At 42.4% G+C, this 27,129-nt stretch overlaps 1 protein-coding gene across 4 annotated transcripts in view; it reads left to right on the forward strand.

Annotated features, from left to right (window-relative positions):
* Positions 1-27,129, forward strand: part of MYO1C (myosin IC) — a 59,712-nt gene that overhangs the window by 24,730 nt on the left and 7,853 nt on the right. For 3 of the 4 annotated variants that reach the window (XR_009960402.1, XM_062592356.1, XM_062592358.1), the window contains 24 exons: positions 11,384-11,539; positions 12,164-12,279; positions 15,741-15,939; positions 16,891-16,971; positions 17,534-17,713; positions 17,905-18,003; positions 18,244-18,357; positions 18,915-18,986; positions 19,283-19,402; positions 19,647-19,729; positions 20,465-20,570; positions 20,952-21,032; positions 21,443-21,534; positions 22,588-22,682; positions 22,921-22,967; positions 23,245-23,325; positions 23,490-23,595; positions 24,179-24,296; positions 24,495-24,608; positions 24,790-24,866; positions 25,005-25,073; positions 25,546-25,630; positions 26,228-26,387; positions 26,783-26,866. Coding sequence is in view for 3 of the 4 variants with exons in the window: in XM_062592356.1 (XP_062448340.1) it covers positions 11,384-11,539; positions 12,164-12,279; positions 15,741-15,939; positions 16,891-16,971; positions 17,534-17,713; positions 17,905-18,003; positions 18,244-18,357; positions 18,915-18,986; positions 19,283-19,402; positions 19,647-19,729; positions 20,465-20,570; positions 20,952-21,032; positions 21,443-21,534; positions 22,588-22,682; positions 22,921-22,967; positions 23,245-23,325; positions 23,490-23,595; positions 24,179-24,296; positions 24,495-24,608; positions 24,790-24,866; positions 25,005-25,073; positions 25,546-25,630; positions 26,228-26,387; positions 26,783-26,866 (2,535 nt within the window). In the remaining variant the exon portion in view is untranslated. Of the gene's footprint in view, positions 1-3,185; positions 3,326-11,383; positions 11,540-12,163; positions 12,280-15,740; positions 15,940-16,890; positions 16,972-17,533; positions 17,714-17,904; positions 18,004-18,243; positions 18,358-18,914; positions 18,987-19,282; positions 19,403-19,646; positions 19,730-20,464; positions 20,571-20,951; positions 21,033-21,442; positions 21,535-22,587; positions 22,683-22,920; positions 22,968-23,244; positions 23,326-23,489; positions 23,596-24,178; positions 24,297-24,494; positions 24,609-24,789; positions 24,867-25,004; positions 25,074-25,545; positions 25,631-26,227; positions 26,388-26,782; positions 26,867-27,129 lie in introns of those variants that run through there. The other variant, XM_062592357.1, reaches the window with a different exon arrangement.

Consider the following 27,129-nt stretch of genomic DNA (forward strand, 5'->3'; position numbering starts at 1 on the left):
CAACTAGAGTAATCTGAGGAATGGTAATGGAGAGCTGAAGTTTTCCTCCTGAAGAACTGGAGCAGATGGGCTGCGGTTCTCCTCACTTTAGGAAAGTCCTGGCTCAGGGCTTGTTGCTGAGGTTCAGTAATGGCTGCTGTGGCTCTGTTTTGGAAATACGACTTGGATTACCTATGATCTTACCCGTGCTCCTGAACGGAGCAGGGCCTTGGAGTATCGTTTGTTTCAGTGCTGTAGAACAGACCCTTGTTAAACCCACCTCTGAAATGTGTCCTCAGGCTGCCGCCGTTAATAATTCATGTAGCTCCTCAGTTGGCTGATGATAAGAAGCGGATAAAAATCTTGTCCATTGAAGTTGTACAGGAACTGAGAGGTGCTATGAATAATTTCTCCAACTGGAATCTAATTAGAGCTGAGGAGCAAGTGACACCATGGCTCTTCAAAACTTGTTATACAAGCTTCAGCACAAACCCTCGTAACCACTGGCACCTTCCTTCCGTGACAAATGACATCTTCCACAGTGCCGTGTGTCTAAGATCAATGCTGGGGCCTAGGGTCAGAACTAATTAGAGAAGAGTGTGACACTGAACCACCGACGACGTCTGCTGTGTTTCCTGGGTTTTAAATAGTCTCCTATCTGAGTAGTAGCCAAGTAAAGTCTTGTTTTACTTTACTTGCTTTACTTTAAAGCTTTTTGCTTTAAGTCTTTTTACTTTAAAGCTTGACTTTAACCTTACTGTAATAGAGGTTTAAAAGTATGTGTATTGAGAGGGGGGAAAAAAACAAACAAACAAACAAAAAAAACCACTGCTTCAAGCAGATCTGACTCCAGATGGTGCCAGTAGTCATGGAAGACTTGGGAATGTTTCATGGCATGGCTTTTTCAATGGTTAGACAACTTATGTGTTGGTGCTGGGAAAATTGGGTGATGACTGCCAGAAATGGCCGGCTTAAATGGATTCCAACAACGAAGATGGTTGTAATGCTGGTTTGGGGCAGGTATGTGTAGAGTACGGATCCAGTAGCAATAATGCTACCAGGTGTCTTACCATGATATCTGAGACTAATATACCTAAGGGCTAAAGAGCCTTGAAGAGAAAGGGAACTGGTTTATTTCTGCTTTTCTCGTCTATCCTGTGATTGATCCAAAAAGTCTTAAGCTAACTAAGGAGGAAAGGGTGTTTTCAGTTTGCCACCTCTGTTCAGCTGCATGTGACAATGAACCAGTGATGTTAGTTAATATTCGGTGTGATAATGACTTGTGTGCGATATCTAAATTTCAGATGTATTTGAGCAGATGCAAAAGTCTGTAGTAGTCTTTCTTCAGATGATGTACCTACAGAAAGATTATATTCCTGTTAATTTTGGTAAAGCTCTTGTGAAAAATTAGGCATTGAGGCTGGATCAGATGCAAGTTTACTCTGTGCAATATGTGGCGTTTGAAACAAATGGACTCTGAAAATTCAGCTAACGAGCTTACACTCGCTGCTACACTAAGTTTGTAGCAGGTGCAAGTTAGGTGTTGTGTCTTATGGGGGGCAGTGCCTTGTGCACAGAGGATTAACCTGCATCTGGTGGTTGCCAATTGCCGTGCTCCTGGCTAGTTGTAGAGTCCCACGTTAGAAACCATTTGGAGAGAGGAGCCTGTTAAGAGGCTGCTACAAAGGAGAAATGGGTGGCAGTATGCTTTGTGCAGATTGTGTTTATCTATGTGAGACTCGCAGAGAGAAACCCATCTTCTTCGTTAGCTGCTGCGTGTCATTTCAAATGGATGAGTAACTTTTTAGTCACTGGTGGTTGGAAATGGAAGGTCACGTGGTTCTGGGCAGAGCTCATCTCCTTCAAGCGTCTGTCCGACTGCCAGTGCCCTTGAAAGTGCTTTACATGCCGGTATGTGAACTGCTCGTGACCTGAAATACCTGAAAGGTGGTGAACATTGACTGGGCCCTGGGCCAGAGTAATGCACTATCTGTAACATGTCCATGACTTCATTGGCTATGCTTGCAAGTGCTCTTAAACTACATATATGGCTTAGACCACTGAGAGCAAAATAATTAAGAGAATCATAGAATAATTTAGGTTGTAAGGGACTTCTGGAGGTCTCTGGTTCAACCCCACTTCAAAGCAGGGCCAACTTAGATCAGGTAGCTCAGGCTTTATCTGGTCCAGTTTTGAGTATCTCCAAGTATGAAGTTTCACAATGCCTTGGGCCCCTGTTCCCTGCCCTCATTGTGAAAAAAAATTTCCTAATATTTCATTGGAATTTCCCTCATTTCAGCTTGTGTCTGTTACCATGTGTGCTTTCACTTTCCACCCAATGCTAGCAAAAACATATGCATTTGGATTTTTCTCAAAATGCTCCTATATCTCTATGGGCTGATGATTTTTCACATTCTTAATGTAGCTACAGCCATTAATCTTTTTAAGTGAGACCAAACCTGTGCTTGCCTCTGGGAGAGCTAAATTTTCCAAGGCCTGGAGGCTAGGACAACAATTTCTTGACTGTTTCCTACAAGGGAATGTCTTGAACGCTCAGCATTGGAGTACAGGTTATTTTGTGATAATGACCTCAGGGATCTCCGTATAGAGTGGGTGTTTTGAGAGTGGACATCTCAAAATACTTCTGGTATGTAATATCGCTGAGCAAATATGCTAACTCCTTGCAAAGACGGACAAGACAAACTACTTCCTACCCCCGGAGACTCTTTGTGGTCCTTGGATTTGCCAAGAGAACGATTACAAGTGTAATTGTAGGCGTGGAAGATTTTGCTGTGGTTGGGGGAGTTTGGAGTGGCTTAGGGGAGCCTGCTTGATGCTACTGTTTGCAGCGAACTGTTTCAGTGAAAAAAATTTGCTGTAAGGCAGCATATGACTTCCTGTCATTTTTGCTGTGGTTTTGCGTGTTAGGCTCTGCACCAGGCTTTCCAGCGTCTTTGATTACTTTTCTTTCCGTTTTTCCCTGTCATTGGGCAGCGGGGACTCCGTGTGCAGGCTGCCGGCGGAGGAGAGCTGACGACTTTTCTCTGGGACTGCCTCTCCCGCTCCGTGCGCGTCCCTCCGGCTCTCCCCTTTGGAAGGGGAGGAGAGCTCCTCTCCCTCCCCTGTAAACCGCCCTCCCCGGGATGCTCCAGTAGGAGCTGGGGAGGAGGGAGGGAGTTCTGACTGCGCTGAAAATGTCATAAAAAAAAAAGGGGGGGGGGGGAAGAAGGCAACTGACAGAAGAGAGAAGTTGTCCTCAGACTCCTGCTTTATGCAGCAGCCTAAACTGAGTCTCTGAAAGTGCTGGGGGAGCTGGAAGGAGGCAGAAATGAAGTTCAGAGCTGCGGTAAGACTTATTTAACACTTTTGGTCTTTTTGCAGTTTTCAGATGTGTGTCTGGTGTAAGAGGAAGGAAAGAAGTTCTCAGTTTCAGCAGGAAGTCGAGATGTTTGAGCTTGTTTTGTGAAATACCCCTTAGCTGGAAAGTTACATGAAAGTGGTTGAAATGGGGGGGGGGCGGTATGTTTTGAAGAGAAAGGCAAGGTGGGAGGTCAGAAAGTGGGAAGAGGGGGGATAGCCGTGCGCTGTGCTGGGGTAGAAGAAAGGGTGGAGCCTTTGCTTGGGCATGAGCGTGTGAATGTGTCATGCTGGTGCGGGTACTGGTTGTGCTTCCCAGGGACACAGGCTGCTTTCTCTGTGACTACCGCCCTGGGGAATGGCAGGAAATACCTGCTTAAGGACTCACTGCCACTCTGTTCCTTCAGGGTGTATTTACTTGAGCAAAACTTAGTCTGCATTTTAGCAGCAGCCAGAAAGCCTGGGTCTATGTCCAGCATTGCAGAAGAGTGACTGTGAGCTTAGAAAAATGAGTATGTGATGAAAGATTGAGAGGACTAGGATTCTTATCTGAGAAAAAAAGATGAATAAGAGGGGAGACAAAAGAATATATCCAGTAGTACTACAGAGAAAGCAGACTGAGCTCTTGTTTTTGTGTTGTAATACAGGAGGGATATTCAATTAAGTTAAAAGTTGTCTAATAGATGCAAAGATTCTTTTTGTATAATGCATAATTGGGCCACAGGATTCACTGACAGTTGTTGAGGTCAGCATGAAGGAACTTCGTTAAGAAAGGTTAGGTGTGGACTTTGATACGGCTGAGAATCTCCAAAGCTTTACCTGGTAGAGCTACTGAATTGAGGAAGAGTTGAAAACGTCCTGTCCCTAGGCTTCAGCAATACTTCAGCTGTTGGAGAAGAGTCAGTGTGGGGCCAGAACATCCCATACCTGCTTAATCTGGAGTTTCTTGCTCTTTTTTCTGAGCAGTCTTGTGTTGGCCACTGTCTGAGACCTAGTCTTGGTCAAGTTGGGCCTGAGTGAAGGAGGGAAGCACAGAGCTTTTGGAGGATCTGCCTAATTCCTCTTTACAGCTGGGCATTTAGAGGTGGAGCACAAGTGCTTCAGAGGGTTGTTTGAATTCTACTTGGCTTAGGGGGGCTGTGGGAGCCAACAAACCTATGCCCAGTAGTAGATATGGAGAAGGTGCTTTTAGGTGTGATACATGTGAGTATGATAAGTAGGGGCCAGGGTGGTGTTTGATACTCTCTAAGAGAAAAAGTGGGCATGGAAATGCGCTTCATGTGTGCCATGAATGCACTGTAATGTGCACACTGTTTGGGAAGTTTTATTATCTTGGAAAGACCTGCTGGGCTGAAATGGCTGTGTGGGGCGTGTGGCATCCAGAGCAGAAGTGGGAGTGTCTGGGATGGGGAAGGGCAGAGCGCAGTAGGAATAACAGCATGAGCCATGTCGTATTTGCAGTGAGAGATGAAAGAACATGTGCTGTAGGAGGTGAATACGACCAGAGTTATCAAAGAACATTAGATAAGGCTGTGGGGTCAGTGCCCCGTCACTGCGAACTAGGAGGCCACTGGGGATGCATGTGGGTGCCGTGATGTTTATCTGTAGGTCCATGTTTGGCTTTCTGCTCCCATCTCACTTGCTCTGTCTGACCTGGAGATCAATGGCAAAACTTACTGGAAAGCGCTGTTTCAGGGCAGGGGGCTGAGCTCCTGACGTTTATGCTGTCTGTTTGCCTTCCAAAGCTACTGTGGGATGCGCGAGCCCATGGCCAGCAGTCGCAGGTGATGCTGCTGGTTACAGTACGCACAGCAGTATCTTTAAACTAGCAACGCAGCTTGCACCACCAGGCCAGGAACCGAATAACCAGCTGCCTAAATATAGAAATTCAATGGGGTCACTTCTCCAGCCTTGTTGATTTTTCTGGTTTGTCCAGTTCATTTTTCTTACTGATATTTTATATTTAGCTTGTTGATCAAAATATCAACATTCCCTCTTAGCAGTAAACGGTTTTGCTGTTCAAGTCACTTCTTAAAACTGTTCTTTTCTTTTTGCTTCTAATTGCTTCTTTTGTTTTCCTAACTTAAAAAGCAAACGTTAAAGTTAAGAAAATAAAATTAGCTCTAAACGTTGAACAAATAGTGATATCTGCTTCCCATGTAAATCACTATGGTCTGCCCTTGGTTTCTGATCTCTCATTATTTGCATTTCTAACTCACATTTGACCTCCTTAGATACTTACTATTCTAAAAATTTTAAGTGTCAAAAGCCATTGATTAATATACTAAGAGTAGTAATTAACTGCAGCATCATCCACATTCTGTATTATTATTTTTCAAAAGATGACATTTTTGTTTCCACAGCTCTAATTCCTCATGACCTACATACATTTAAGAGATACTTAAAATACATGCACAGTGATTACATTGCTCACATTTCCCAGTCTGCTTTGCATTTTTTGGAGGGAGATTGAATGATTCTGTAACTTGGAAAGTAAGGGAGGCAGAATTTCAACTTAGAGGTAATTTGCTATTAGGTAATTGCCCTTTTTGAGGGCAAAATAAGCCTGTTTCCCCTAGTTATTTAGTTATTTTATGTTTTAATGTATTCCAGTTTTTCTGTGCTTAAAATAGGGAAGCCTTCAAAATAAATAGTTTAAAAGAATTTGTCAAGGGAGTGGCATTCCTTATTATATTTTTTTGGAATAGTTTATTCTACAGTTAAATCCATTCAACATGTGTTTTAGGAGCAGGAGGGAAGTATCAGAGAGGGAGAACTAAGTTCTGAGCATGGGCAGGCGCTCCCTGGCTCCAGACATTCCTTTGTAGGCGATGTATTGCTCCAAAAGAAGCAAGAATAAAAAATGATTCTGCTATAAATGGTCCTTGAGTGGCAGCTGTTGACATGGTAACTTTTTTGCAAGTTAAAGTTATTCCCTTTGACTCTGTTAGTCTTCATCCTCAGATGTTGATCTCCTTCAGTCTGAAAATCAGTCTGAAAGTCTCTAGACATCTGTTCAGAACAGCTTACCCGCTTTATGGGAAATGTAGTGCGAACTGTTCATTGAGCTTACATAATTCAAAGTAAAACCAAACTTTTCATTTTGTTATTTCATTTCTCATTAAACAAGCCCAATGAATGATATATGTGTCATATAAATAATTCTCTGAGCTCAGCTGGCTTCAGAGAATGGTAGTTAAATCCACATGGTTGCTGGAAGGGGATTTTTATATGCGACATGGAGTGGTCTCCCAGGGAGAGCCCTCTTTCCAACCCAACTGTTGACTAACTTGGTGTTTGTTCTCTGTCCCAAATGTGTAGCTGTTCCAGTATGGCAGAAGGTAGGGCCTTGAGAGACTGTTCTTCACTCCGTCGGGGAATCACTGGCAGGCAGCAAGTGCTTGACCTTGATTCAGGTCCATCTTAGTTATTTTCATTGTTGTTTTCTTAATGTAAAAAGAAAAAAGAGTTATTCTCTTCTTTTTGTTTTCTTTCCTTGCCTGCCACTTTAAAATGACCAGATATCCTGAAGAATGTCATACTACCCAGGAGACAAATGCATGTTAACTGCCACCTCCCCACAAGAAGTTTGTTCTTGGTTTGGGCATGTTATTGTCTTCCAGAATCTAATCTGAATTTCCCTTCCCATTCAAATTTGGTTCTTGCCCGTTCTTCCGTTCCCGGCTTTGTAACTATTTCTGAAACACATAGATCAATCATCTTTCTTTCGATACCAAGATAAAGATGCCTGACTTCTCATATAGCATCAGCTTCCTGTGGTGATTTTAGTGCAAGTCCCCTGGTCTTCAGAATGGATACTAGTTAGTTTATAATAATGCATTGTAGAGGAAAATATTAAAGCATACATTTTAGGTGTAGAAGCAGAAATCTTTTTATGTTGTTTGACTTTTCTTTCGAAATCAGATGATTAGAAAGCTTCCCTGCTCCATATGAGATGGTTTGCTTTGAGGGCTGTAGATGTTTCACGTGCATTGCGCATGGGTGCTCCAGGAGAAGCAAGGGTGGCCTGAACTGCTGGGTGTTACCTGTGCTCTCAGCTGACAGCAGCATTTGTGCATTTGCAATTGTGGGGTTAGTACTAACCACTCGGTGACACTCTTCAGGAAAACCAAGGCTAGGGAATCTTGCTGCGTATGTACTGGGTTACTAGGGCATTGCATGGCCTTTGACCAGCTCATGGACAAAGTGGTGGTGAGAGGTTCTTCCTTGGTTCACAGCAGCCCTGAACTTTTCTGCTTGTGGCTAAGAATTGCCCTCTCTCTTCTTCCCTCACAAATGGAGATTTCCCCAGGGTGTTCAGACCGAGTTGCTGAACTGCTTTGGAGCTTGTTGTGCAGAGGTTAGAAGGGCTGGGTTTTCCTTTCAGAGGTGTGTTAGATCCCAGAGACCTAATCAGAGGAAAGTCTTTAACATGCTTTGGTAGAGTGCAAATATAATACATTTGCTTCCATCCTGACAACACTGTCAGAGATTTGTGATTTCAGTTCAGGACGCTCAGGGGTATGGTTTCAGGTGCTTTTGTATTCCCCAGAGCTGTCTGTATGGGCTGTTTTCTGCTCCTGTTGATTCTGTCATACGAGCACGAAGAAGGGCTCCAGTCTCGGCCAGCGTAAACGTGCCCGGCTCTGCAGGCTGCGCTGAGCAGCACTGAGTTACACCCACTGCAAGTCTCTCCTGAAATATAATCACACAGAAGAAAAAGGCATGTGGAAGTAATGCCGCTGCGGTGATTGCGCTGGCTGGGTCCCACCATTCAGGGGTGACGGCTTTTCCTTTCCTGGCAGGGAGCCACTGTTGTGCTGACAGCTCTGGAGAAGAGATTAGATGCAAACAGTGGGTTAAAATAGTGTGGGAATGGGTCCCTTGGAGCTGCATGTGGCTGGGCTTGACCCATATGCCGGAAGGATTTAACTCACCTGTGGTCCCTTCCTCCTTGCCCTGGGTCTGGCCCTCACCTGGTCCCTTGGTAGGGTGATTCAACTTGACAGAAAACTACCTGCTTCTCTTCACCTGCTTATTATTTTGCTGGTTTAGTGAGTTGCCCTGGCTCTGCTCGGAGGCAAGTAACCCGTGTTCACAGGAGCAGCCGTGCACAGGATGGGTGGCTGTCCTGCTCGGTGGGGGCGACGTTGGACCGCACGTCTCTTGGGGGCTAGTGAGTAAGGGTGAAATGAGTGTGGGGAAATCGCCCGAATTAAAATTACTTTCCACAAAAAAATCTGAGTTAGTTTTCAGCCCAGTGTGTTGCACAAGGGCTAGAAGCAGCGCGAGCCCAAGGACCTACGCAGAAGGCAAGTGGCATTGCCCCTTTTGCCTGCCTTCCTGCGGCGAGAAGGACCCATCTACTACTGCACTTACTTTAGCAGCTTTACAGAAAACTCCCTTTTTGTTGTTTTGTTTGCTTTTTCCCGAGGAAGGGTCTAATCAGACCTTCTCAGCCTGTATTCTCCTAATTATTCAGGGCATGTACTCCCTGTCTCCGTGCTTTCAGAATTGTCCAGGCTGCCCCCTGGCATAGCACAGGGCAGAGAAAGGTATAAATGAACTGTCGACGGAGGCCTTTTTGGATGGGATAAGTGTATCTACGAAAAAGGGGTCTTGCTGCGAAGATGCTATGGGGAGCTGGTCCTGTCCGTAGCTGAGCCGCTTTAATGATTAGAAGGGGGTTTCTAGTCTTAACTGACAGCCACCAAATTTTATGTCTGCCTGATAACATTTAGGAAGAAATTGTCTCAAAGATGACAATATATGTCAACAGCATGGAGGTGAATAAATTAAAATGACTAAAGTGTTATTTTATGTTATCTTCTTTCCCTACTTTCTTCCCTCTGCATTACTGTTCTATTTCCATTAAAGAATGTATTTCTACCTCCTCCTGCATTGCATCTGTTGAAGTTATTGGCAGTGAAATAGTTAGTGTAGACATTTTAAGTTAATGGTAAACTTGGGCATAAGCAGTAAAGCAGATGAGCAAATGGTGGCACAGGAGTGGGTATTGTTCAGCTGTGGCTTAAGGCTGAACATACAGACTTTGCATTGAATTTAGGCTTGGGGAGGTACAGTGCTGCACTTAAAGCTTATATTCCGGAGAATCTGACAGCACATTGTCAACTAGGTAACCTGGTCACATTTAATTATTGCTAAAAAGTTTGTTTATTTTTAAAGGACTGAAATTTTCAGGCAGTTCTTTTGCTCTCATTGATTGAAAGGTTGAAGTTGAGTGAGAGGAAAAAGCATGGAGGAAACCAAAAACTGCTTAGCCTTAAACGCCTGTTCTGAAGAAGTACAGTGTGTTTTGTATAGGAAATTGTGTTAGAAGTAGGATAGGTAGCTTCTTTGTTAAGCTGGATGTGTGCAGCTGGGCTCGGTTTGTCCTGAGCTCCGAGGAGCAGCTTATGAAAGAGCTGCTGAAACTGCAAAGTGACATTTTCTGTGAAAGTCTTCAGAATTATATAAACTTGGATTAACTGTGCAAGGGTTGAAGTTTCTGCTCAGTAATTTTGCAGGCAGCTGTGTTTTGAAACTGTATTCATAAACTTACTCACTTGAGAATTAGTTATTTTCCTTTGGTTTTGCTTCTGTTCCTATTACCTTGTCCAAAGGCTGGTCCAGAATTGCACCACTCTGGTAGAAGCCTTCTAATTTCCAGTCTGAGATATTTGTACATGATTTTTCCATATTTCTTTCACCAATATGAAATGCTTAATAAAACAAACCTTAAGCTAAAATTTCTTCTGACCAAGACTGTTTTTATTTTGTATTTTTTTCCCCTGTGCGCCATCAGTCCCTGTGCTCTGACTGCTCTTATATCTTGAGGAGCAAAAAGGCACCACCTGACAATGTGAATCTGCAAAAATCATCTACATCATTGTGCAGGGCTTTGGGACTGGAAGATAGTGTTTGAGCAGGGATCCTGCATTTCTGCTTTGTTATACTGCTACAATGCAACATGACTTAGGGCTCCTGCACTAGCGGCTCCAGTGGTGTTCCTGCCAGTGATGAAAATAGCCCAGAAAATAACAACAGATGCTCCAGAATGTGGTCTGGAGAAAGGTGCTTGCTGTGAAGGGTTTTCAAAGTAAGAATGATTTTAAAATACTGTAAGGAAACAGGAGAACATACAGGCAGATATGAGGCAAGTTGTTTAATATATCGTATCTCTTGTCTCTGACTTCTGTGTCCTCTCATCTTCTTTGCCTTGTATATCATCTGTCACAGGTCCAGTGCCTCTTATTGCCTTTAGTAGAAAATTTCCCTGTAAATAGTGATCAAGTCTCCTGGTGCACATTTCCTGTCCTATTTTTAATATGTGAGGTTGAATGAAGTAGGAAATCAGCAGACCTGTTTTCCAAAGATTCTTCTCCCTGAACTATATCATGTTGAAACTGTAGCTTTTAAAAGGAGGGTCAAGGAATAGAAGCTGCTTGATGCGTGGGATAGATATTAGTGTCACAGGCTAAATTCATAACTGTGGTTTTGGATACAGTAATTGTTCTCTCTCATTAGTTCTCAATTTTCCCAGGATTTTCCCATTGGGTATTTTGCTAAAGCATTTAGATTGGTCAGCAATGTGAAGCTATTTGCTCGTAAGATGAATCATCATTGTTAGTCATAAAAGATTCCTTACCTAAAAATTACTTCCCATTATAAAATGACAGTGAAGAAGAAGAGATGAGGGCACATTTCAGTCTCAATCCTGCTGAAGGATGCCTGAGAGAGGAAACCTTAGTATTATTCTCTCTGTGAAATGCTTGTGTTTTTTCCATTTTTTTTTTTCATTTTTTTAATTAGTGATTAGAAATCTAGCGATACCTTTTTCCTAGTGCTGGCTTGTCTTCCATCAAAGAAATTAGTACAAGCTAATTGATAAAGTGTTTATATACATTAAGTGGCATTTTCAACAGCAGTGAGGTTGCTCTAATATCCTCTCCCACTTATAGGTTGTCCATGGGTAACTGTGGTTAATGGCCCTCGAGCTGCACAGAGAATCACAGATGTCTCAACCTTCCTCTGCTTTTGGTTGCAGGGAGCAGGGAGTGACGGTATTCGACTGACCATGGAGAGCGCTCTGACAGCCCGCGACCGTGTGGGGGTGCAGGATTTTGTCCTGCTTGAGAACTTCACCAGCGAAGCAGCTTTTATTGAAAATCTACGTAAGCGATTCAAGGAGAATCTGATCTATGTGAGTAGCAGAGTGACAGAAGCCAAAGTGGTCATCAGTGACCTAAATTCGGATGTTTGCTATGGAAGGAAGATGGTACCTATCCCAGTTGGAGGGATTTGGAGATGGTAGTATCAGCTTTTATAGCCCATGAATGCTTGCCTCAGAACTAGTCTGGGCTAGTGGCATGTTTACACATGTAGGGCCTCACTTGCAGTGCTCTAGTTGAGACCTGCTGATGTTTGGCGGACTTGCCAACACCAAAAATTCAACTTGCACCAGATTCTTGCATTACATGAATTCACTGTGGTGACTGCTCAACGACCTCAGGCTAGAACTCGATCTGAAACAACAGATGAGAAATAATCCAGTATCCTTGCTGATTAGAAGGACTAAAACAGTCTGTAGGATCTATGTTTCCAGCCAAGATGACGCATCTGGCATACCTCCTCTAATGCCATGCTTTCTGTGCTAAGAGGTGGCTTCTTCAGGGCCCTTGACCTCTTTGGAAGTCTTTAGCAGCGTCCCCAATGGACCTGCTGTGGGGAGCCCTAGTCAGTAAGCTGGACCTCAGAGCAATTGTGAGCTCTAAGAGGAGTCGCTGTTAGTCCTCGGGTAATCTCTTCTCCTTTTGCTCTCTTTCAGACGTACATTGGCTCAGTTCTGGTGTCTGTCAATCCATACAAGGAATTGGAAATCTACAGCAAGCAGCACATGGAGCGATACCGCGGTGTCAGCTTTTATGAAGTTTCTCCTCACCTGTGAGTGGCCTGTGGGTAAACAGTGCAGTTTGTGCCATTCCCACTGGGGCTCGTGTAATACTGACATGTGAAAGCAAGCAAATAAGACTTCTTGTCCCAGATACAGCACTAAAAAACATGGGGATATAAAGGCTCCTTCAGAGGGTGTGGTGTATGGCTCTTTCTATTCCTGTTTCTCTCTCCAAAGAGGATGAGTTGCCTTTGCAAGAGCAGTATTTGGAAAGGGAGTTGGTTCCTTCCTGGCTGGAGGAACAGAGCTGCTTACCCAGCCCTGGCAGGACAGGAGTTCATTGTTCCAGGGTTACTCGGGGTCTGCTTGTCCCAGCTGTGCCGTTCCCCGGCTGCTACATCGCTCATTCAGCGTAGGCCTAATGAGGGGAAAGAGTGTGTCTATATGTGCAATGTATTTTTTATTTTTTTTCCCTCCTACCTCTTCTGTTGCTGCCTGACCAATATTTATCTGGTATTTCCCTTGTTGCTACGATACCATGAGCCTGTTGGAACAAGGAATGTATTTATTTACATGGCCTGGCCTGGTGAGCGTTTCCAATTTCCCATTTGAAAAAAAGAAGTTTGAGGTTTGAAAGTTATTTTTGAAAGTATTTGAATTTTTTTGTCAGGCTGAAGAGAAGCATCACTAAGAACTGAGGACATTTGGCTCCAGAATGCTTTCTTTCACAGCCAAGGGCCAAATTCTGAGCACCTTTTGAAGTTTTTTTTTTTTTTTTTTAAGAAAGTCTTGGAAGACTAAATGATATCACTTTCAAGTGAACTGTTTGGATTGTTTCTTATTGCTGGCACATAACCCAGGAGAGTAAGCAAAACACAGAATGCACTATAAGCACACAGAAGAGAGAGAAGCCATTACTTGGGAAAGTAGGACACTTAAAGTTATATTTTTTATGATAAAAATGCAATTTTTTAGTGTTTCAGGCTTCTTGCCTGGACCTACAGGGTGATGATTAAACCTGAAAAACCCTAATGTCAAACCTACTGAGACCTACCCTTGATCTGGGTTTGTCAGTACGTCGTGTCCATGTGCACATGCCCCAGATAAGAGATCTGCCACAAGAAAGTAATTGCAGTGACTTAAATCAGCATCGAGCTGTTCCTAGTGAAGCAACCAAGACCATGCAGAGGTAACAGCTCGGGCCGCAGGCTGTCCAGCCTGACCCCAGCTTTAGCTCTCTGAGCTCCTGCTTGCAAATTGCTGTTGGCACGTGGATTTCTTTCAGTCCTGCCTCCAAAGCCAAGATCTGGCCTAGGAGCACCTGCTTCTGCCTGTGATCTGAGCACTTTTAGGGGCCTCTTTGCCCTTAAGTGAGAGATTTGTGACTCTCTGGAAAATCTTTGAGACTGTGGCTTCCTTTTTATTTGCGTTCAGTAGATACAGGACTGAGCACAGTGGCAATGCTGCCGTGTAACATGGGCTGCTAAGTAATTCTGCACAGAGACACGTGTCACAGAGTGATCAGTCGTTTCCTAGGCTGTTCTTTCTTCTTGTAACTAGTCCCATGAAAAACTTTAAAAGGCACAGCTCATAAATAAACCCTGGAGAGCTAAGGTACCAAATACCAGTGCTGCTCCAACTGGGAAATCAGTGTTTTTGTTAGTTGTTCCATTTTTTAAAAAGTTACATTACTTGATTATTTTTGCACTTCAAAATACTCCCAGAAGCAGTGAAATGCTCTATAGTGTTATACATTGTGTTTTTCTCTCCTACATTTCAGGTATATTTTCCCCTCTTTTTCAAAACTGATTCTAGAAAGCCAAAATGCTTCAGTATTGCTATTCCAACATCAAAATAGTTCAAGTCTAGGCCTGGGTGCTGGATTTTCTGGGAAGTGCGTCACATGTAGTCATTCAAAGGAAAAAAGTTATCCCAATGGGCTTGAAACATAGCATACTTCCCAGAGTGATCTGTCACATCCTGCCCTATTTATAGCCTGCCTTGGGGTTCAGAGATGGTGACTGCAAATGGGACAGCAAACATCTTTAGATAAATGGGTTTCTGTACAAAGTATGCAGTTTGCGTGGCTGCCAATTTTCTCCTTAAAGTATTATGAAAGCCCTCCGTAAAGGCATGCAGTCTAGAGGCAAGTCTTAAAATTTAAATGAAATTTATATTTATTCAGCTGATTTGCTCTCAAAATAATGCAGAGGCAAAATTTGGATGGGAAAAGGAACTCAACGAATTTAGTGGGGCAAACATACAGTTGTGTTGCTAAGTAGCTTGTTAGTGTTGCCTTAGCACCACATATTAATAGACTTGAGAAGGCCATGGCTGTTATTTTGATGTGATTGTTTTTAATTAATACCACAGCATGAGAGTAAAAAACAAGAAAAAGCCCAATAATTATTAAGAGGTTGCCAAGTATATGAGAACAGGATATGTGCTTGATAACCACAGACAAGCCAGCTAAAAATATTGTTATTGAGGTCATTGTATGTGATTGCACTTTGAAGGCTAATGCTCCTCTTTTCCCTTCTCCACTTTTCTTGTATCTGGTCCTTCTCTTCCTCTGTCCCTCCATTAAGCAATTGCCACCATTGTCAAACTTGTCCTCCTGTTCTCTGATGTTGTAAAAGTGTGTGTGATTCCTGCTACAAGACCCTGCCAGGGAGGAAAAGAGAAGGAGGGGAGAAAAGGGCAAAGTCTAGGAACTAGGTCGAGAGATAGCAGCGGTAGCGCTGGCTGCATGCAGACAGGGGGAAGTGTCTAGTGGTTTCGGTCACGTTTGGTCCAGGTTAAGATGGGAGCTTATGTAGCCTTCAGGCTGCTTATTAGTCTGTGCTGACTTAATCCAATTCTTCCTACAATCCCAGAGGAACTGCAAGAGGTTGGGCTATTCAGGAGACGCGTTGTAGTAGCCATCCAGATAGTGCAGCACAGCAAAGATTTTCTGAGAGTGTCGTTGCTCAAAGGACAAGCTAGAATAAAGATCAATGGAAAATAAGCTGCCTGAACATAAAACATTTTCATCCTGTGGGGAACAACACTGAGAGATCATGTTTATTTAGCAAAGTAAGTTTATCTGCACCATTTAAGCTTTTTCTACAGAAACTCTCCTCATCTGAGTATGTGAAAATGGTCAGAGAGAGCAAATGGATCTCTCTGCTCTTTCCCTTTTATAGCCTTGCACATCCACTGCCAAATGATTTTAATAGCGTCAAAGCCTTTTCCAAAAAGGGCAGGTAGTTAATGTGATAGATCTCTGCTATCATACTACAGACTCTTGGCCAGTGGTAAAGATGTGTATGGAGATCTCGGGGTCCACGGTAACCTCCCATGTCATCACCTGTGTGTAGGAGCAATAAGGAGCTCTGACACATTCCATGGATACATAGCTCTCTTTGAGATATCTCTGCTAGGAGTTTGCAGTATGGGGTAGTCTTAGCTAAGGAGTCTCTGCCCTTCAGTTGTGGAAACGAACTAACGCCTGGTTATCTCTGTTCCTTAGTTATGCTATTGCAGACAATTCATATCGCTCCCTGCGTATGGAGAGGAAGGATCAGTGTATTCTGATATCTGGGGAGAGCGGAGCTGGCAAAACTGAGGCCACCAAGAAGATCCTGCAGTATTACGCTGTGACCTGCCCAGCCAGTCAACAGGTTGAAACAGTGAAGGACCGCTTGTTACAATCCAATCCAGTCCTAGAGGTAAGTCAGTCTGCCGCATCGAAACTTGGCGTCGAGTCATGCAGGGGTGCTCGTGTTTTCCAGCCGCAGGTGGAGGCAACCGGACCCCCCGAGGCTTGTCTAGCATGGCTGAGCTGTGCGTGCACAGTGGGTAGCGTATCCTGGGAGCGCTTGTTTACTGTACATGGGCAGATCATTCATGCTGCACACGGGAATCCCAGGCTGCTTCTAAGCCAAGGAACAACCAGCTGCTGCCAAATTCACTTAGCCCTTTGCTGTCTGCCAGGAGCAGATCGGGAGTGGCCAGGCTGCAGGGAAGAGAGTCGTGGAGTGGGAAGAGTCCTGGTGGGCTGCATACAGTTGCAAAGCCAGACCTTGACACATCTGCTGTGGGCAGCTTTGCCCTTTGATAAACATATTTATGACCGCATTTTCTAGTGCTGTGGTGTCCTCTAGTGTCCAGTCCTGAGCTGTCTTTGTAGTTCCTTTTAATATTTCCGCTCTTTATTCAGACCGGCGTTGTGTGCATGGGAAAGGCATGCTCCCCGTGAGAGGAGAAAGCCTGGCAGGCCTAGGCCTGTTAGGATGCTGCCTTCTGTGAGCAGAGCTCTGGGTTTCTGGGAGCCAATAGCTGTGATGAAAGAGGAAGCTCTGAGAAGGCTGTCAGACGTGACACGTGCTGTCAGCAGTGAAACGGCATTAAACTAAATTTATTAGGGGGCATGGAATTGTTTTCAGAAGCATGCCCCTTCTGTGGTGCTTGCACTGTGTGGAAAGATCAGCGTTAATATTTGGGAAATTACCTGTTTTCTTCCTGGTTTCTCTTGCAAAAGGAATAAACCTGGGCTTTAATGGCCATACATAAGCAACTGACAACTTCACCAAAGTATTTATAAACCTCATTCGATTTCTCTCTCTCTCTCTCTCTCTCTCTCTCTCTCTCTCTCTCTCTCTAATACATCCTCATTTCAGGCCTTTGGAAATGCAAAAACCCTTCGGAATGATAACTCCAGCCGATTTGGAAAATACATGGATGTGCAGTTTGATTACAGGGTAACTTGAAATCTGTTTTATAGTTCAGAATTTGTCCCAGTCATAGGAGGACTCTGTTGCCTCTGCTCACTTGTACTGATGAAGCTATTGGTTTGCATTTCTCTGCAGACCACATGAATAGCATCTACCTCTCGCAAAGTTTGGTTGCGGAGGATTTTCTAGAACATGCTTCCCTTTTTAAAACTCTCTATATAATCCTTCTACACTCAGTTTTGTTGCTTTTTTCTTTTATATCAGATTCCTTCTGAAAAGGAGAATATAAAAGTAAAGACAGTATTCAGTATGTGCTGTAGCAATGACCTATATAATGATGTTATATTTTCATATATGTATATAGTGTTACATTTTCATTTTATATCTTATTTTGCATACACTTGAAAACTCAAATTACCACTGTGTATTTCTGAATGAGAAAGAGATTGTGATACAAAATGACAGATATTTTTCTTGCTTTTATAGACCGTTATTTTACATCCTTTTTGTCTTTGAACAGACCACCATAAAAGCAGAACGATTTTCCCCTATATTGATGAACTATTTCAATTTATCTGGTTTGATTTAGGGAGCACCTGTTGGGGGCCACATCTTGAACTACCTCCTGGAAAAGTCTCGAGTTGTGCACCAGAATCATGGAGAGAGGAACTTCCACATTTTCTACCAGCTGCTGGAAGGAGGGGAAGAGGATTTGCTGCGAAGGCTGGGTCTTGAAAAGAGTCCACAACAGTACCATTACCTAGTAAAGGTGTGCATTAACTAATAACTATTACTTTATATTATAGGACAAATATATTCTCAATTAACTCTGTAGCTTCCTTCCCTCACTTCAAAAATAACTGAGATGACTGCTATAAAAAGAAACCTGTGGCAGAAATGCATTCGGCACAAGTAATACATCTTTGGCAACAATATATTTCTATCACTGTGTTTTTTTAGGGTCAGTGTGCAAGGGTCAGTTCCATAAATGATAAAAATGATTGGAAGATTGTGCGGAGGGCCTTGACCATTATAAGCTTCAATGACGACGAGGTGGAGGTAAGACGTGTCTGACAGCAAATCTGTTTTTCCTGCTGTTAATGGAATTTTTGTGCTTTGATTTGTTATTTCTGGTCAAGGGCAGCCTTTGAATTTGCTGCAAAAATCCTGAAACAAAACGTATGACCTGGTAATTAGAATAATTAACACAAAAATCTCACTACCTTCTCTAGGTGTGCTTTTTTTCTGCACTTGTTTCTAACTCATAAGGCAGACTTCTCCCTGTTGGCTTCATCTTAGGATTTGCTGAGCATTGTGGCTAGTGTTCTGCATCTGGGGAATGTGCAGTTTGCTGCTGATGAGCAAGGAAATGCTCAGGTGACTACAGAGAATCAGATTAAGTATCTGGCTAGGGTAAGTATCATTCTGTTAGAGATACATTACATTAAAAATGTATTAGAGAGGTTTGCACTTTTTGAACTTGGCACTTTTCTTTTGTTTTGGAATAGGATTTAGAATTTAGGACTTCTGTCACAAAATTACTCTTACTTGACCTAAATACAATGCAAACATTAACATTAAAACACTTCTTAATTAACAACTCCCCTGTTTACTACTCAGTCCACCACTGACTGAGTTTTTGCCTTCAAGCACTGGGGCAAGAATAGACCTACTCTGGAGAAGACTTGAAGAAAGAAGAGCCCTTGTGATTCTGCTCAGTCAATTCTCTGGGCAAGAATAGTCAAGCCTAATTAGTGATATTATTGTTAGATCATATAACTGGTAGAAAGGAGTTGATGTGTGAGAGGAAAAGGAAGGATTGAACTGAAAAGTCTTGCTAGTTTAAATGGGAAATAGAAGACTGTTTCACTGGATTGTAGCTTTGAAGACTAGACTTTCTGATCTTTTAAAAGTAAATATTGATAAATTGAATGTACGGCTTCACAAGTTAATGTTCTACTGCTTTGCAGCTTCTAGCAGTTGAGGGCTCTGTACTTCGAGATTCATTGATCCACAAGAAGATCATAGCAAAAGGGGAAGAGGTAAGAGAATGAGCTGGGGACCTGGGAGGCATATGGAACTAAAGCAAACTAGCTGCCATCAGCTCTCTTACCAAGTTAAGCAGTTCACTTCTGACACTTCTCAAAGGAGACTGTCAGTGCAAGTCTCCTGTAACCTGATAGTGATTCACAGCCAGTGCATCTGGGAGACAGTGATGTGAACCGAACCCAGACAGGGTGCTGTTAAGTGGCTGTTTATTAACAATGAACTAGGGAAACTTAATTTCTCAGTGGAATGGCTGTTGAAGGGCTTTTTTTTCCCCTCCTCCTGCATACAGTTAATCAGTCCTCTGAACCTGGAGCAGGCAGCCTATGCAAGGGATGCTCTTGCTAAGGCAATATATGGACGCACTTTCTCCTGGCTGGTGAACAAGGTTAACAAGTCTCTTGCTTACAAGGTAAACGAACCTATTATTATTATTTGGTATATAGCCAAGTGTCAAGGGGGTTTCAAATCTCGTAGCTGCAAAGCAGAGAAATGCTCAGTTCCATGCCACAGTACCATACATACAGTGATTTCAAAATGAATTTGTATTCCACTAAGAGGAGGATAAGGAGTAAATACCATAACCAAATGGGGAAGATCGGTGATGCATTGTAGCTATGACTATGTATGAACGTTTATTTTTTGCCCTGTTGCAGGAGGGAGAATTTCCAGGCTGGAGAAGTACAACAGTTTTAGGGTTGCTTGATATCTATGGATTTGAAGTTTTCCAGCACAACAGGTCTGTTTCCATCAGTGTCTTTGAGTTTTGAGTAAGTTATGCATGACTTAGTGCTCAGTGTTTTTCCGCCATGGTGAAATAAGACATTTTCCATGTCTGGTGGTACTTAGTAAAAGAGAAAGAGATGATGTTTCAACTTTAGGAAGTCAGCTGAATAACTGATCATCACAGGGTAACTGAAAGGCCCAAGTTCCACATTTCTAAATAGGAGCTTCTAATACTTGGGACATCCAGCTAATATTTAGCATTTACAGCTACTTATCATCCTGGTATTTTAAAGAGACTGTTGTCTTTTTGAGCATATTCATATGATATCTTAAACCCTGCCTTTGTATAAGTCTCTAGTACAGTTATGACTGTTGTTCTGCTGTCTTTCTGGGGGAATGTGAATGGGAAAACACAGTTATTGAACAACTTAAGAGATTATGTCTGTGTGGACCCTAAGTCTGGACAGATAACAATGAACCTAGACTCTCAAATTTATGATATTTGTGAGCCCTTCTTAAAACTTTGTGTTTTCCTCTGTATTACCTTTCATGCCTATTTTCTATTCCTTCTAGAACTGTTTCGTGAGACTCACTAAATAATAAATGTAATAAATCTATAAATTCACTAAGTCTCTTTTATTTCTCTCAATTTATACATAGATGTATTCATGCTTCTCTCCACTGATTACAGCTTATTTTACATGTGGTGGGGTTTTACTGATTATTTTTCTCTGTTTTTTGTCTGCAGCTTTGAGCAATTTTGTATTAATTATTGTAATGAAAAATTGCAGCAGCTCTTCATAGAGCTCACATTAAAGTCAGAACAAGAGGAATACGAGTCAGAAGGCATAGCGGTAAGAGAGCCAGCATCACCACGCTTCCATTATCTTCTTTATATCACCTCCTACGGACCAGAAGACAGATGATAAGAAATGGAGGTGCTAATAACAATAGCCTCCAAAGTAAATGCTTGAAGGAGCTTTTCTTCTTCCTTTCTTTTTAAACTGTATCAGTATAGCAAATGATACGCATGGAAGTGAGTAAGGCCATTGTAATCTTTTACTCTGATAAAAAGGTTTCTTCTTGAAGGCAGCGTTAGAAAAACAAACATTATGAGTAAAGAGAAAGACTACTTAAATAATGTGTTGTCTGAAATGTACTGAATTTTTCTTTCTCCCCCCTCCCCCCCCCCCCCGGGATTGTTGTTATTCAAGTGTGATTTCTTGTCTTTGCAGTGGGAACCAGTTCAGTATTTCAATAACAAAATCATTTGCGATTTGGTAGAAGAGAAATTCAAGGGCATCATTTCTATTTTGGTGAGTTGATAGCACCTTTTTAAATGCAAAGCTTGTGGTGGAAAACAAGGAGAAATAACGTGGGAAAAAAGGGTTAAAGCTTATATAAGGATTGTTCGCACTGGAGGGCAGAGCAGTAGTACACAAGACAGTGACATCATCAGAAGTCGATTTGCATCATCTTCATCTGCTCTCAGGAAAGAAGCTTCTAATCCAGGCAGCCTAGAAGAAACGTGTTCTCCTTTTCAGCTCAGTAGTTCTCATTTGTTGAACTAAGTGAAGTGAAGGCATGAGGTGGCCTCGCTATTAAAAGACCAAAGAGTCAAATCAGGATGGTGTTTCAGTGAGATAGAATTAGACTTGGCCTGTATGCTGAGAAGCATGCAAAGAAGTCAGTGCTTGAGTGCATGTGTTTGCTTACTCCTTTTTAGGATGAAGAGTGTCTGAGACCTGGGGATGCCACAGATACAACATTCTTGGAGAAGCTCGAGGAAACTGTGAAGAATCACCCTCATTTTCTCACGTGAGTGTTCCCGTAGCTGAGGACAGTAATACTAGTAGGATCCAGGTGTGTGACAGAGCTATTGATGCTAAATGCCTTGCTCTTTTGAAGACTAACCTTCAAAATACAATAGAAGCAACAAAACATTCCATTACTTTCTTACCTCTTATCTCTTCCTGACATCCCTCTGCTAATGTGTCCAAGGAATTTGCAGGCTTGCAATTTCTTGGCTGCTCTAAGACCTGGCCCAATACTCCACGTGTGAAGAACTCTGCTTTTCCTCTTCTGTTTCAGAGTATTAGGCCAGATCATTCCCCAGCATTTGATGACTTGCTGGGGAAAGATGACTGAAGTCTAGCCGAGGAATAACTAGAGCAGGGGGGAATTCCGCTCGTAAAAGTGTTCGGAGGTGTATTAGAATGTAATCACGTTAGAGTGATTTAAGCGGTGCTGGTGATTTTGAAATTGATGTGCCTGAGAGTTTAATATTGCACTAATTTGCTGTTGTGCATGTGTCTGCTTTCCAGATGATATTGATCTTCTCCCTTGACTTTGGTAAACTATCCATGTTGCCTTCACTCTAGTTTAATTGGTATGAATTCCGTGTTTGTAGCTTTCAAGACTGTTCACTTCAGTTTTGGAGTGATTATTTAGCAGCTCCAAATGACCTGTCTCTTTCTGTCACACACTCTGCTCAGATCAGGGTCTGTATGCCATCCCATGAGCATGCCAACGTGCTGCCAGCATCCTCATGGCCCTCTCGCCTGCTGCCGCTGCTCAAATTTCATATCAGACCCACCCTGCAGCCTCACCAGGAAGCCGAAAGTTCCTTCCTTTGAAATAAATGGAAATAGATTTTATGACTGGGAGCTGACTGACTGGTTGATGACTCTCACTTTTTTTTTTTTTACTTTCAGCCTTTAAGATCAGCAAGTGTGATTTTTGTCCCCGTCCCCCCCCGCCCCAAATTCATATAGTCCCACTCAGGGGTCAAATGCCATGGAGGGTTTTGAGGTGAATCCCCACACTGAACAACCGTTTGTTCCTCATGAAACCTCTTGGCTTTCTCGCCAGGCACAAGCTCGCTGACCAAAAGACTCGCAAGTCACTGGGGCGGGAAGAGTTCCGCCTTTTGCACTATGCTGGAGAGGTCACCTACAATGTTGCAGGTAAGTGTGTGCCCCATCTTGGCTGTCTCTTCCTCCCATCTCCTCTTCCTCCCATCGCCTGTTCTTTTAATTAAATCTACTTCACTAGATGGAAAGATTGATGTGGGCATAGAATACCTTCACATATCGTTTGATTAACGGCATAAATCTCTCATCTTGAATTCCTGCCTTGTTGTGAAGTTCCTATGGAACAGCGGTGGCAGCCTGAGTGTTTTTTTTGGTTTTTATTTCCTTCCAGGTTTTCTAGATAAAAACAATGACCTCCTGTTTCGGAACTTGAAGGAGGTGAGTGTGGACAGAGGATGTTTGTTTTGCCGAGTATCGGAAACAATCGGGTGCAAAATGGGATAGCATCTGAGGGAAAACATGCGCTGAGACTCCATCTGGAGAATGGGTGCTCATAGGGCTTGCACTATGAAAAGACAAATTGAAGTGCCCAAAAGTTAATTTTATTATTGAAACAACAACAAACAAACAAAAACCACCCAGTTTAGGTCCATGTTCCTCTGATAGTTTTGAGATGCACTCTGTGCTTCATCTTTGAAAATGTCTTTCTCTGCAGACCATGTGCAACTCTGAGAATCCGATCATAAATCAGTGTTTTGACAGGACAGAGCTGACAGACAAAAAGAGACCTGAAACGGTAAGAAAACAGGAGCTGGATGTTCTTAAAGACATGTCCCACCTGATGCGGTAATCTGAATGCAAGCCTCTCATATTTAAGGCGAGAAGATGATGTTTGTTCCTCAGGCACAATACTAGCTGTAAGTCATCACTTCATACATAGCTGTTTTTCTTTTTTCCTAGGCAGCAGCTCAGTTTAAGAACAGCCTCTCCAAACTCATGGAAATCCTGATGTCCAAGGAACCCTCATACATTCGTTGCATTAAACCTAACGACGCTAAACAGGCTGGTATGGCTCTGGTGACTCTTCCTCTCTATGTTTTTTGTATGACAGCTGCATAGATCACTAGATCCCAGCCAGTGAGGCAGAGAGAGGAGCTCAAATGACTAAGTCCTGCAAGACTTTTCATTCTGGGCCAGTGCCAGAGCTTGTGGGGAGGCAGTGGCAGTACCAGCAACCAGGAATCAGAACCGGGGCAGTGGTCTTGCGGAAAATGATGGAGTAGGGTCGTGTTTAAGGTGAAGAATGTGAAGTTACATCACTTCCTTTTAATAATCTCATTTATTCTCCCTCTTTTCCTCTTCCTGTTTGCAAAGAGCATAAAGGAGAATGTTTTTTTTTTTTTTTGAACCAAATAAATGTATGTTAAAAATGTATATAAAATATATACTAAAGGATACATTATTTAATGTATAGTAAAAGGGGGGGGAATGTGGAGGACAAAGGAAATTGTGTGGGATTTACACAGTGAGGATGGGTTAAAGGTGAAAGGTAATCCATTAACATAAAACAAAGAACTGAAAGCGCCTTCCCCCTGTGAAGGGGCAGCTCTACATTACTAAATGTTCCTCCATTTTCATGGTCTCTCAAGATCGATTTGATGAAGTTTTAATCCGACATCAGGTGAAATACCTGGGCTTGATGGAGAACCTGCGCGTGCGCAGAGCTGGCTTTGCATACCGAAGGAAATATGAAGTTTTCTTGCAGAGGTACGATGACCTTGGGTTTACCTCTTCTGCCTTGTCCTATGCATGCTGTGGCTGGGGAGGTGCTCTGAACAGCAGAAGGCAGCCCTTGTACCTGAAAGACTTCTTGAGGGAGAGAGAAGGATAGCTTCTCTTCCCTTCTGTTACATTATACAGGTTGAATTTTCTCTTGCTAAGGTTTCTCCTGCTGTCAATTTACAGGTACAAATCACTCTGTCCGGACACTTGGCCTACATGGGATGGACGGCCCCATGACGGAGTGGCCGTGCTGGTGAAACACCTTGGCTACAAGCCAGAAGAATACAAAATGGGACGGTTAGTTCCTATATTTTTTTAGTTTGGAATTATGAATTATTGGAAATCAGTGTCATTGCTTTTAAATAAGGCTTCTTTGTCTGATGGGCAGGGAAAAGATAAGAGATGCCAAAAGGGATGCTAAGGACAGGAAGCAAACTTCTCTGGCATGTTGAACATAATTCTGCATTTCTATTTCTAGAACAAAGATTTTTATCCGCTTTCCCAAGACTTTGTTTGCAACGGAAGATGCTCTGGAAGTGAGGAAGCAAAGTCTTGGTGAGTCACACAGCATAGTAGCTTCACAGACAGTTAGCTGTTTTGTGCTTTTTGTTTTTTAAAAAATGGCTTTTTCTAACAAAAAAAAATCTCATGTTTGGTCACAATTTTAAATTGCTGTTTCTCTTGCAACTTCAGCAACAAAAATGCAGGCCACATGGAGAGGTTTCTACCGTCGGAAGAAATTTTTACACATGAAACACTCAGGTATGTGAGAATTGAAACTACAGTAGCGTCACCTGCATGATTTGAAATGGCCATTGTGGTTTTTAGAGAAGAGGTCAGAGATGACTTGAGTTTGTTATGCAAGAATTTAAATCACCAAAGCCTTGCTGCAGCAAGTAAAATGCAGGGTGTTAGGTGTGGTGCCCAGTCCTTCCACCTTTAGTCTTTGAGACCCTTGAGTAAGAGAAGATTTAACTTATGTTCACACAGCAGCCACTTGCTCCATACAGCGGTTCCCATCTGCAGATGCTTTTATTGACATTGGTTATTTATTCATAGTATCAGATGGTTAAGAAATTATGTTCTTTCTGATATGCCACTGTGAAGGCTTTTTTTATTATTATTTATTTGGAGAGGGCTTTCTTGAGCACTCTTCAGTCTCAGCTCATGTACAGAGTCAGTTTTGTATTACAGAGCTTAATTACTGCAAAATATTCATTTTTATTATTTTTAGCAATAACTATCCAGTCATGGTGGCGGGGAACCTTGGGACGCCGAAAAGCTGCCAAAAAGAAGTGGGCAGTAGAGACTATAAGAAGGTGCGTTTAAAAAAAAGGGGGGAGGGGAATCCATCCAGTGAGTACTTATTTCCTAACAAAAGGATGATTAAGAATGCAGTGTCTGTGATCTTTTAATACTTATGATTTTTATTTTTTAAAAAATAAATCTCAGGAAATGTGAGTCTGTTATCTGAAGGTAGGTTATTTTGTGATTTGAATATGCTTGTCCGAAAACAGGGAAAGCTGTTTGCCTAGCCTGATTGCAGCTACAACGGAGAAAATTTAGAAACTAGCTTTCCATATTTCATTATTGTTGAAACTTCCCTTTCAGCAGTCAGAACCTCTGAGTTATCCACTTGGTACTTGCCCGTTCTCAGACTCCCTAATGGAACTCTGGTTCCTAACTCTTACAAATTTCAGTTCCTTTTTCTTCTCAGTGGTGATGCTTGTTTTGCAGACTTGTCCCAGTGCCTTCAATGCCCCCAACTGTCCACTCACTCATCTTTTATGTTAACTCACCTTTTCCCCTCACTGTCTGAAGCTCACTGAGGGCCCAGAGATGATTGGATTGGAAGAGACCTCTAGCTGTGATGTTGATTAATCTCCTTTTTTTTCTTTTTTTCCCCTCCCCGTCAGGTTCATTAAAGGTTTTATTTACCGGAACTACCCTCGCTGTCCAGAGAATGAGTATTTCCTTGATTATATCCGCTTTTCCTTCCTGATGAACCTTAAGCGTAATTTACCAAAGAATGTTTTGGACAAATCATGGCCAACTCCTCCTCCATCACTCTGTGAGGTAGGCAGAACTGCACAAGAATGGCTTTTTTAGGATGGGGAAGAAAGAAACTGCAAAAATAAGATTGCAGAAAGTTCCGGTTATCTTATGCAGAGTTCCTTGTTTGCTTGGATCATAGGTACAGCAGAAGTGAGGAAGGGAATAACTGGGTAAAGAGGAATATTCCCCAGTATTTATTCTGCATTCTAAATCAGTTGAGAAATGTTGCAGGGCAAGCTCTCTTAGAAAAGGGTAGGAAACAAACTTCCTACTATTTAATTCTAAAACTCAATCTATTAATTAAACCTTGTTTTTCTGCAATTATTTCTCTTTCTTCATTGTTTAGATTTTTTTTTTATTTTTTTTTTTTTTTTAACTTGGAGCTATTTTCACTTACTGTATGAAATCTCCTTCAGGCATCCCAGCTCCTGAGACAGTTATGCATGCAGAACATGGTCTGGAGCTACTGCAAGAGAATCAGCCCAGAGTGGAAGCAGCAGGTATGTGATAGATTTGCATTACTTGCCTGATTACGCTGATATTTGAGAACAAAAGGAGGTTCTCAGCAGTTGAATGGGAGGGAGAAGGGTACTACTATACAGGGAGAGGAATTCCTGAAGCACAGGATTCTTTGCTGGTTGGCTAAGAGTTTCACAGGAACATTTTCAATTTTTATATTATAGACAAAAGGCCAGAGAAGGAAAGCTGGAGATGTATAGAATGTGTGGAAAATAAAACATCATATATAACAATTGTATATTCT

This window comes from Rhea pennata, chromosome 20, assembly GCF_028389875.1.
Source record: "Rhea pennata isolate bPtePen1 chromosome 20, bPtePen1.pri, whole genome shotgun sequence".
In the NCBI taxonomy this organism is placed as follows: Eukaryota; Metazoa; Chordata; class Aves; order Rheiformes; family Rheidae; genus Rhea; species Rhea pennata.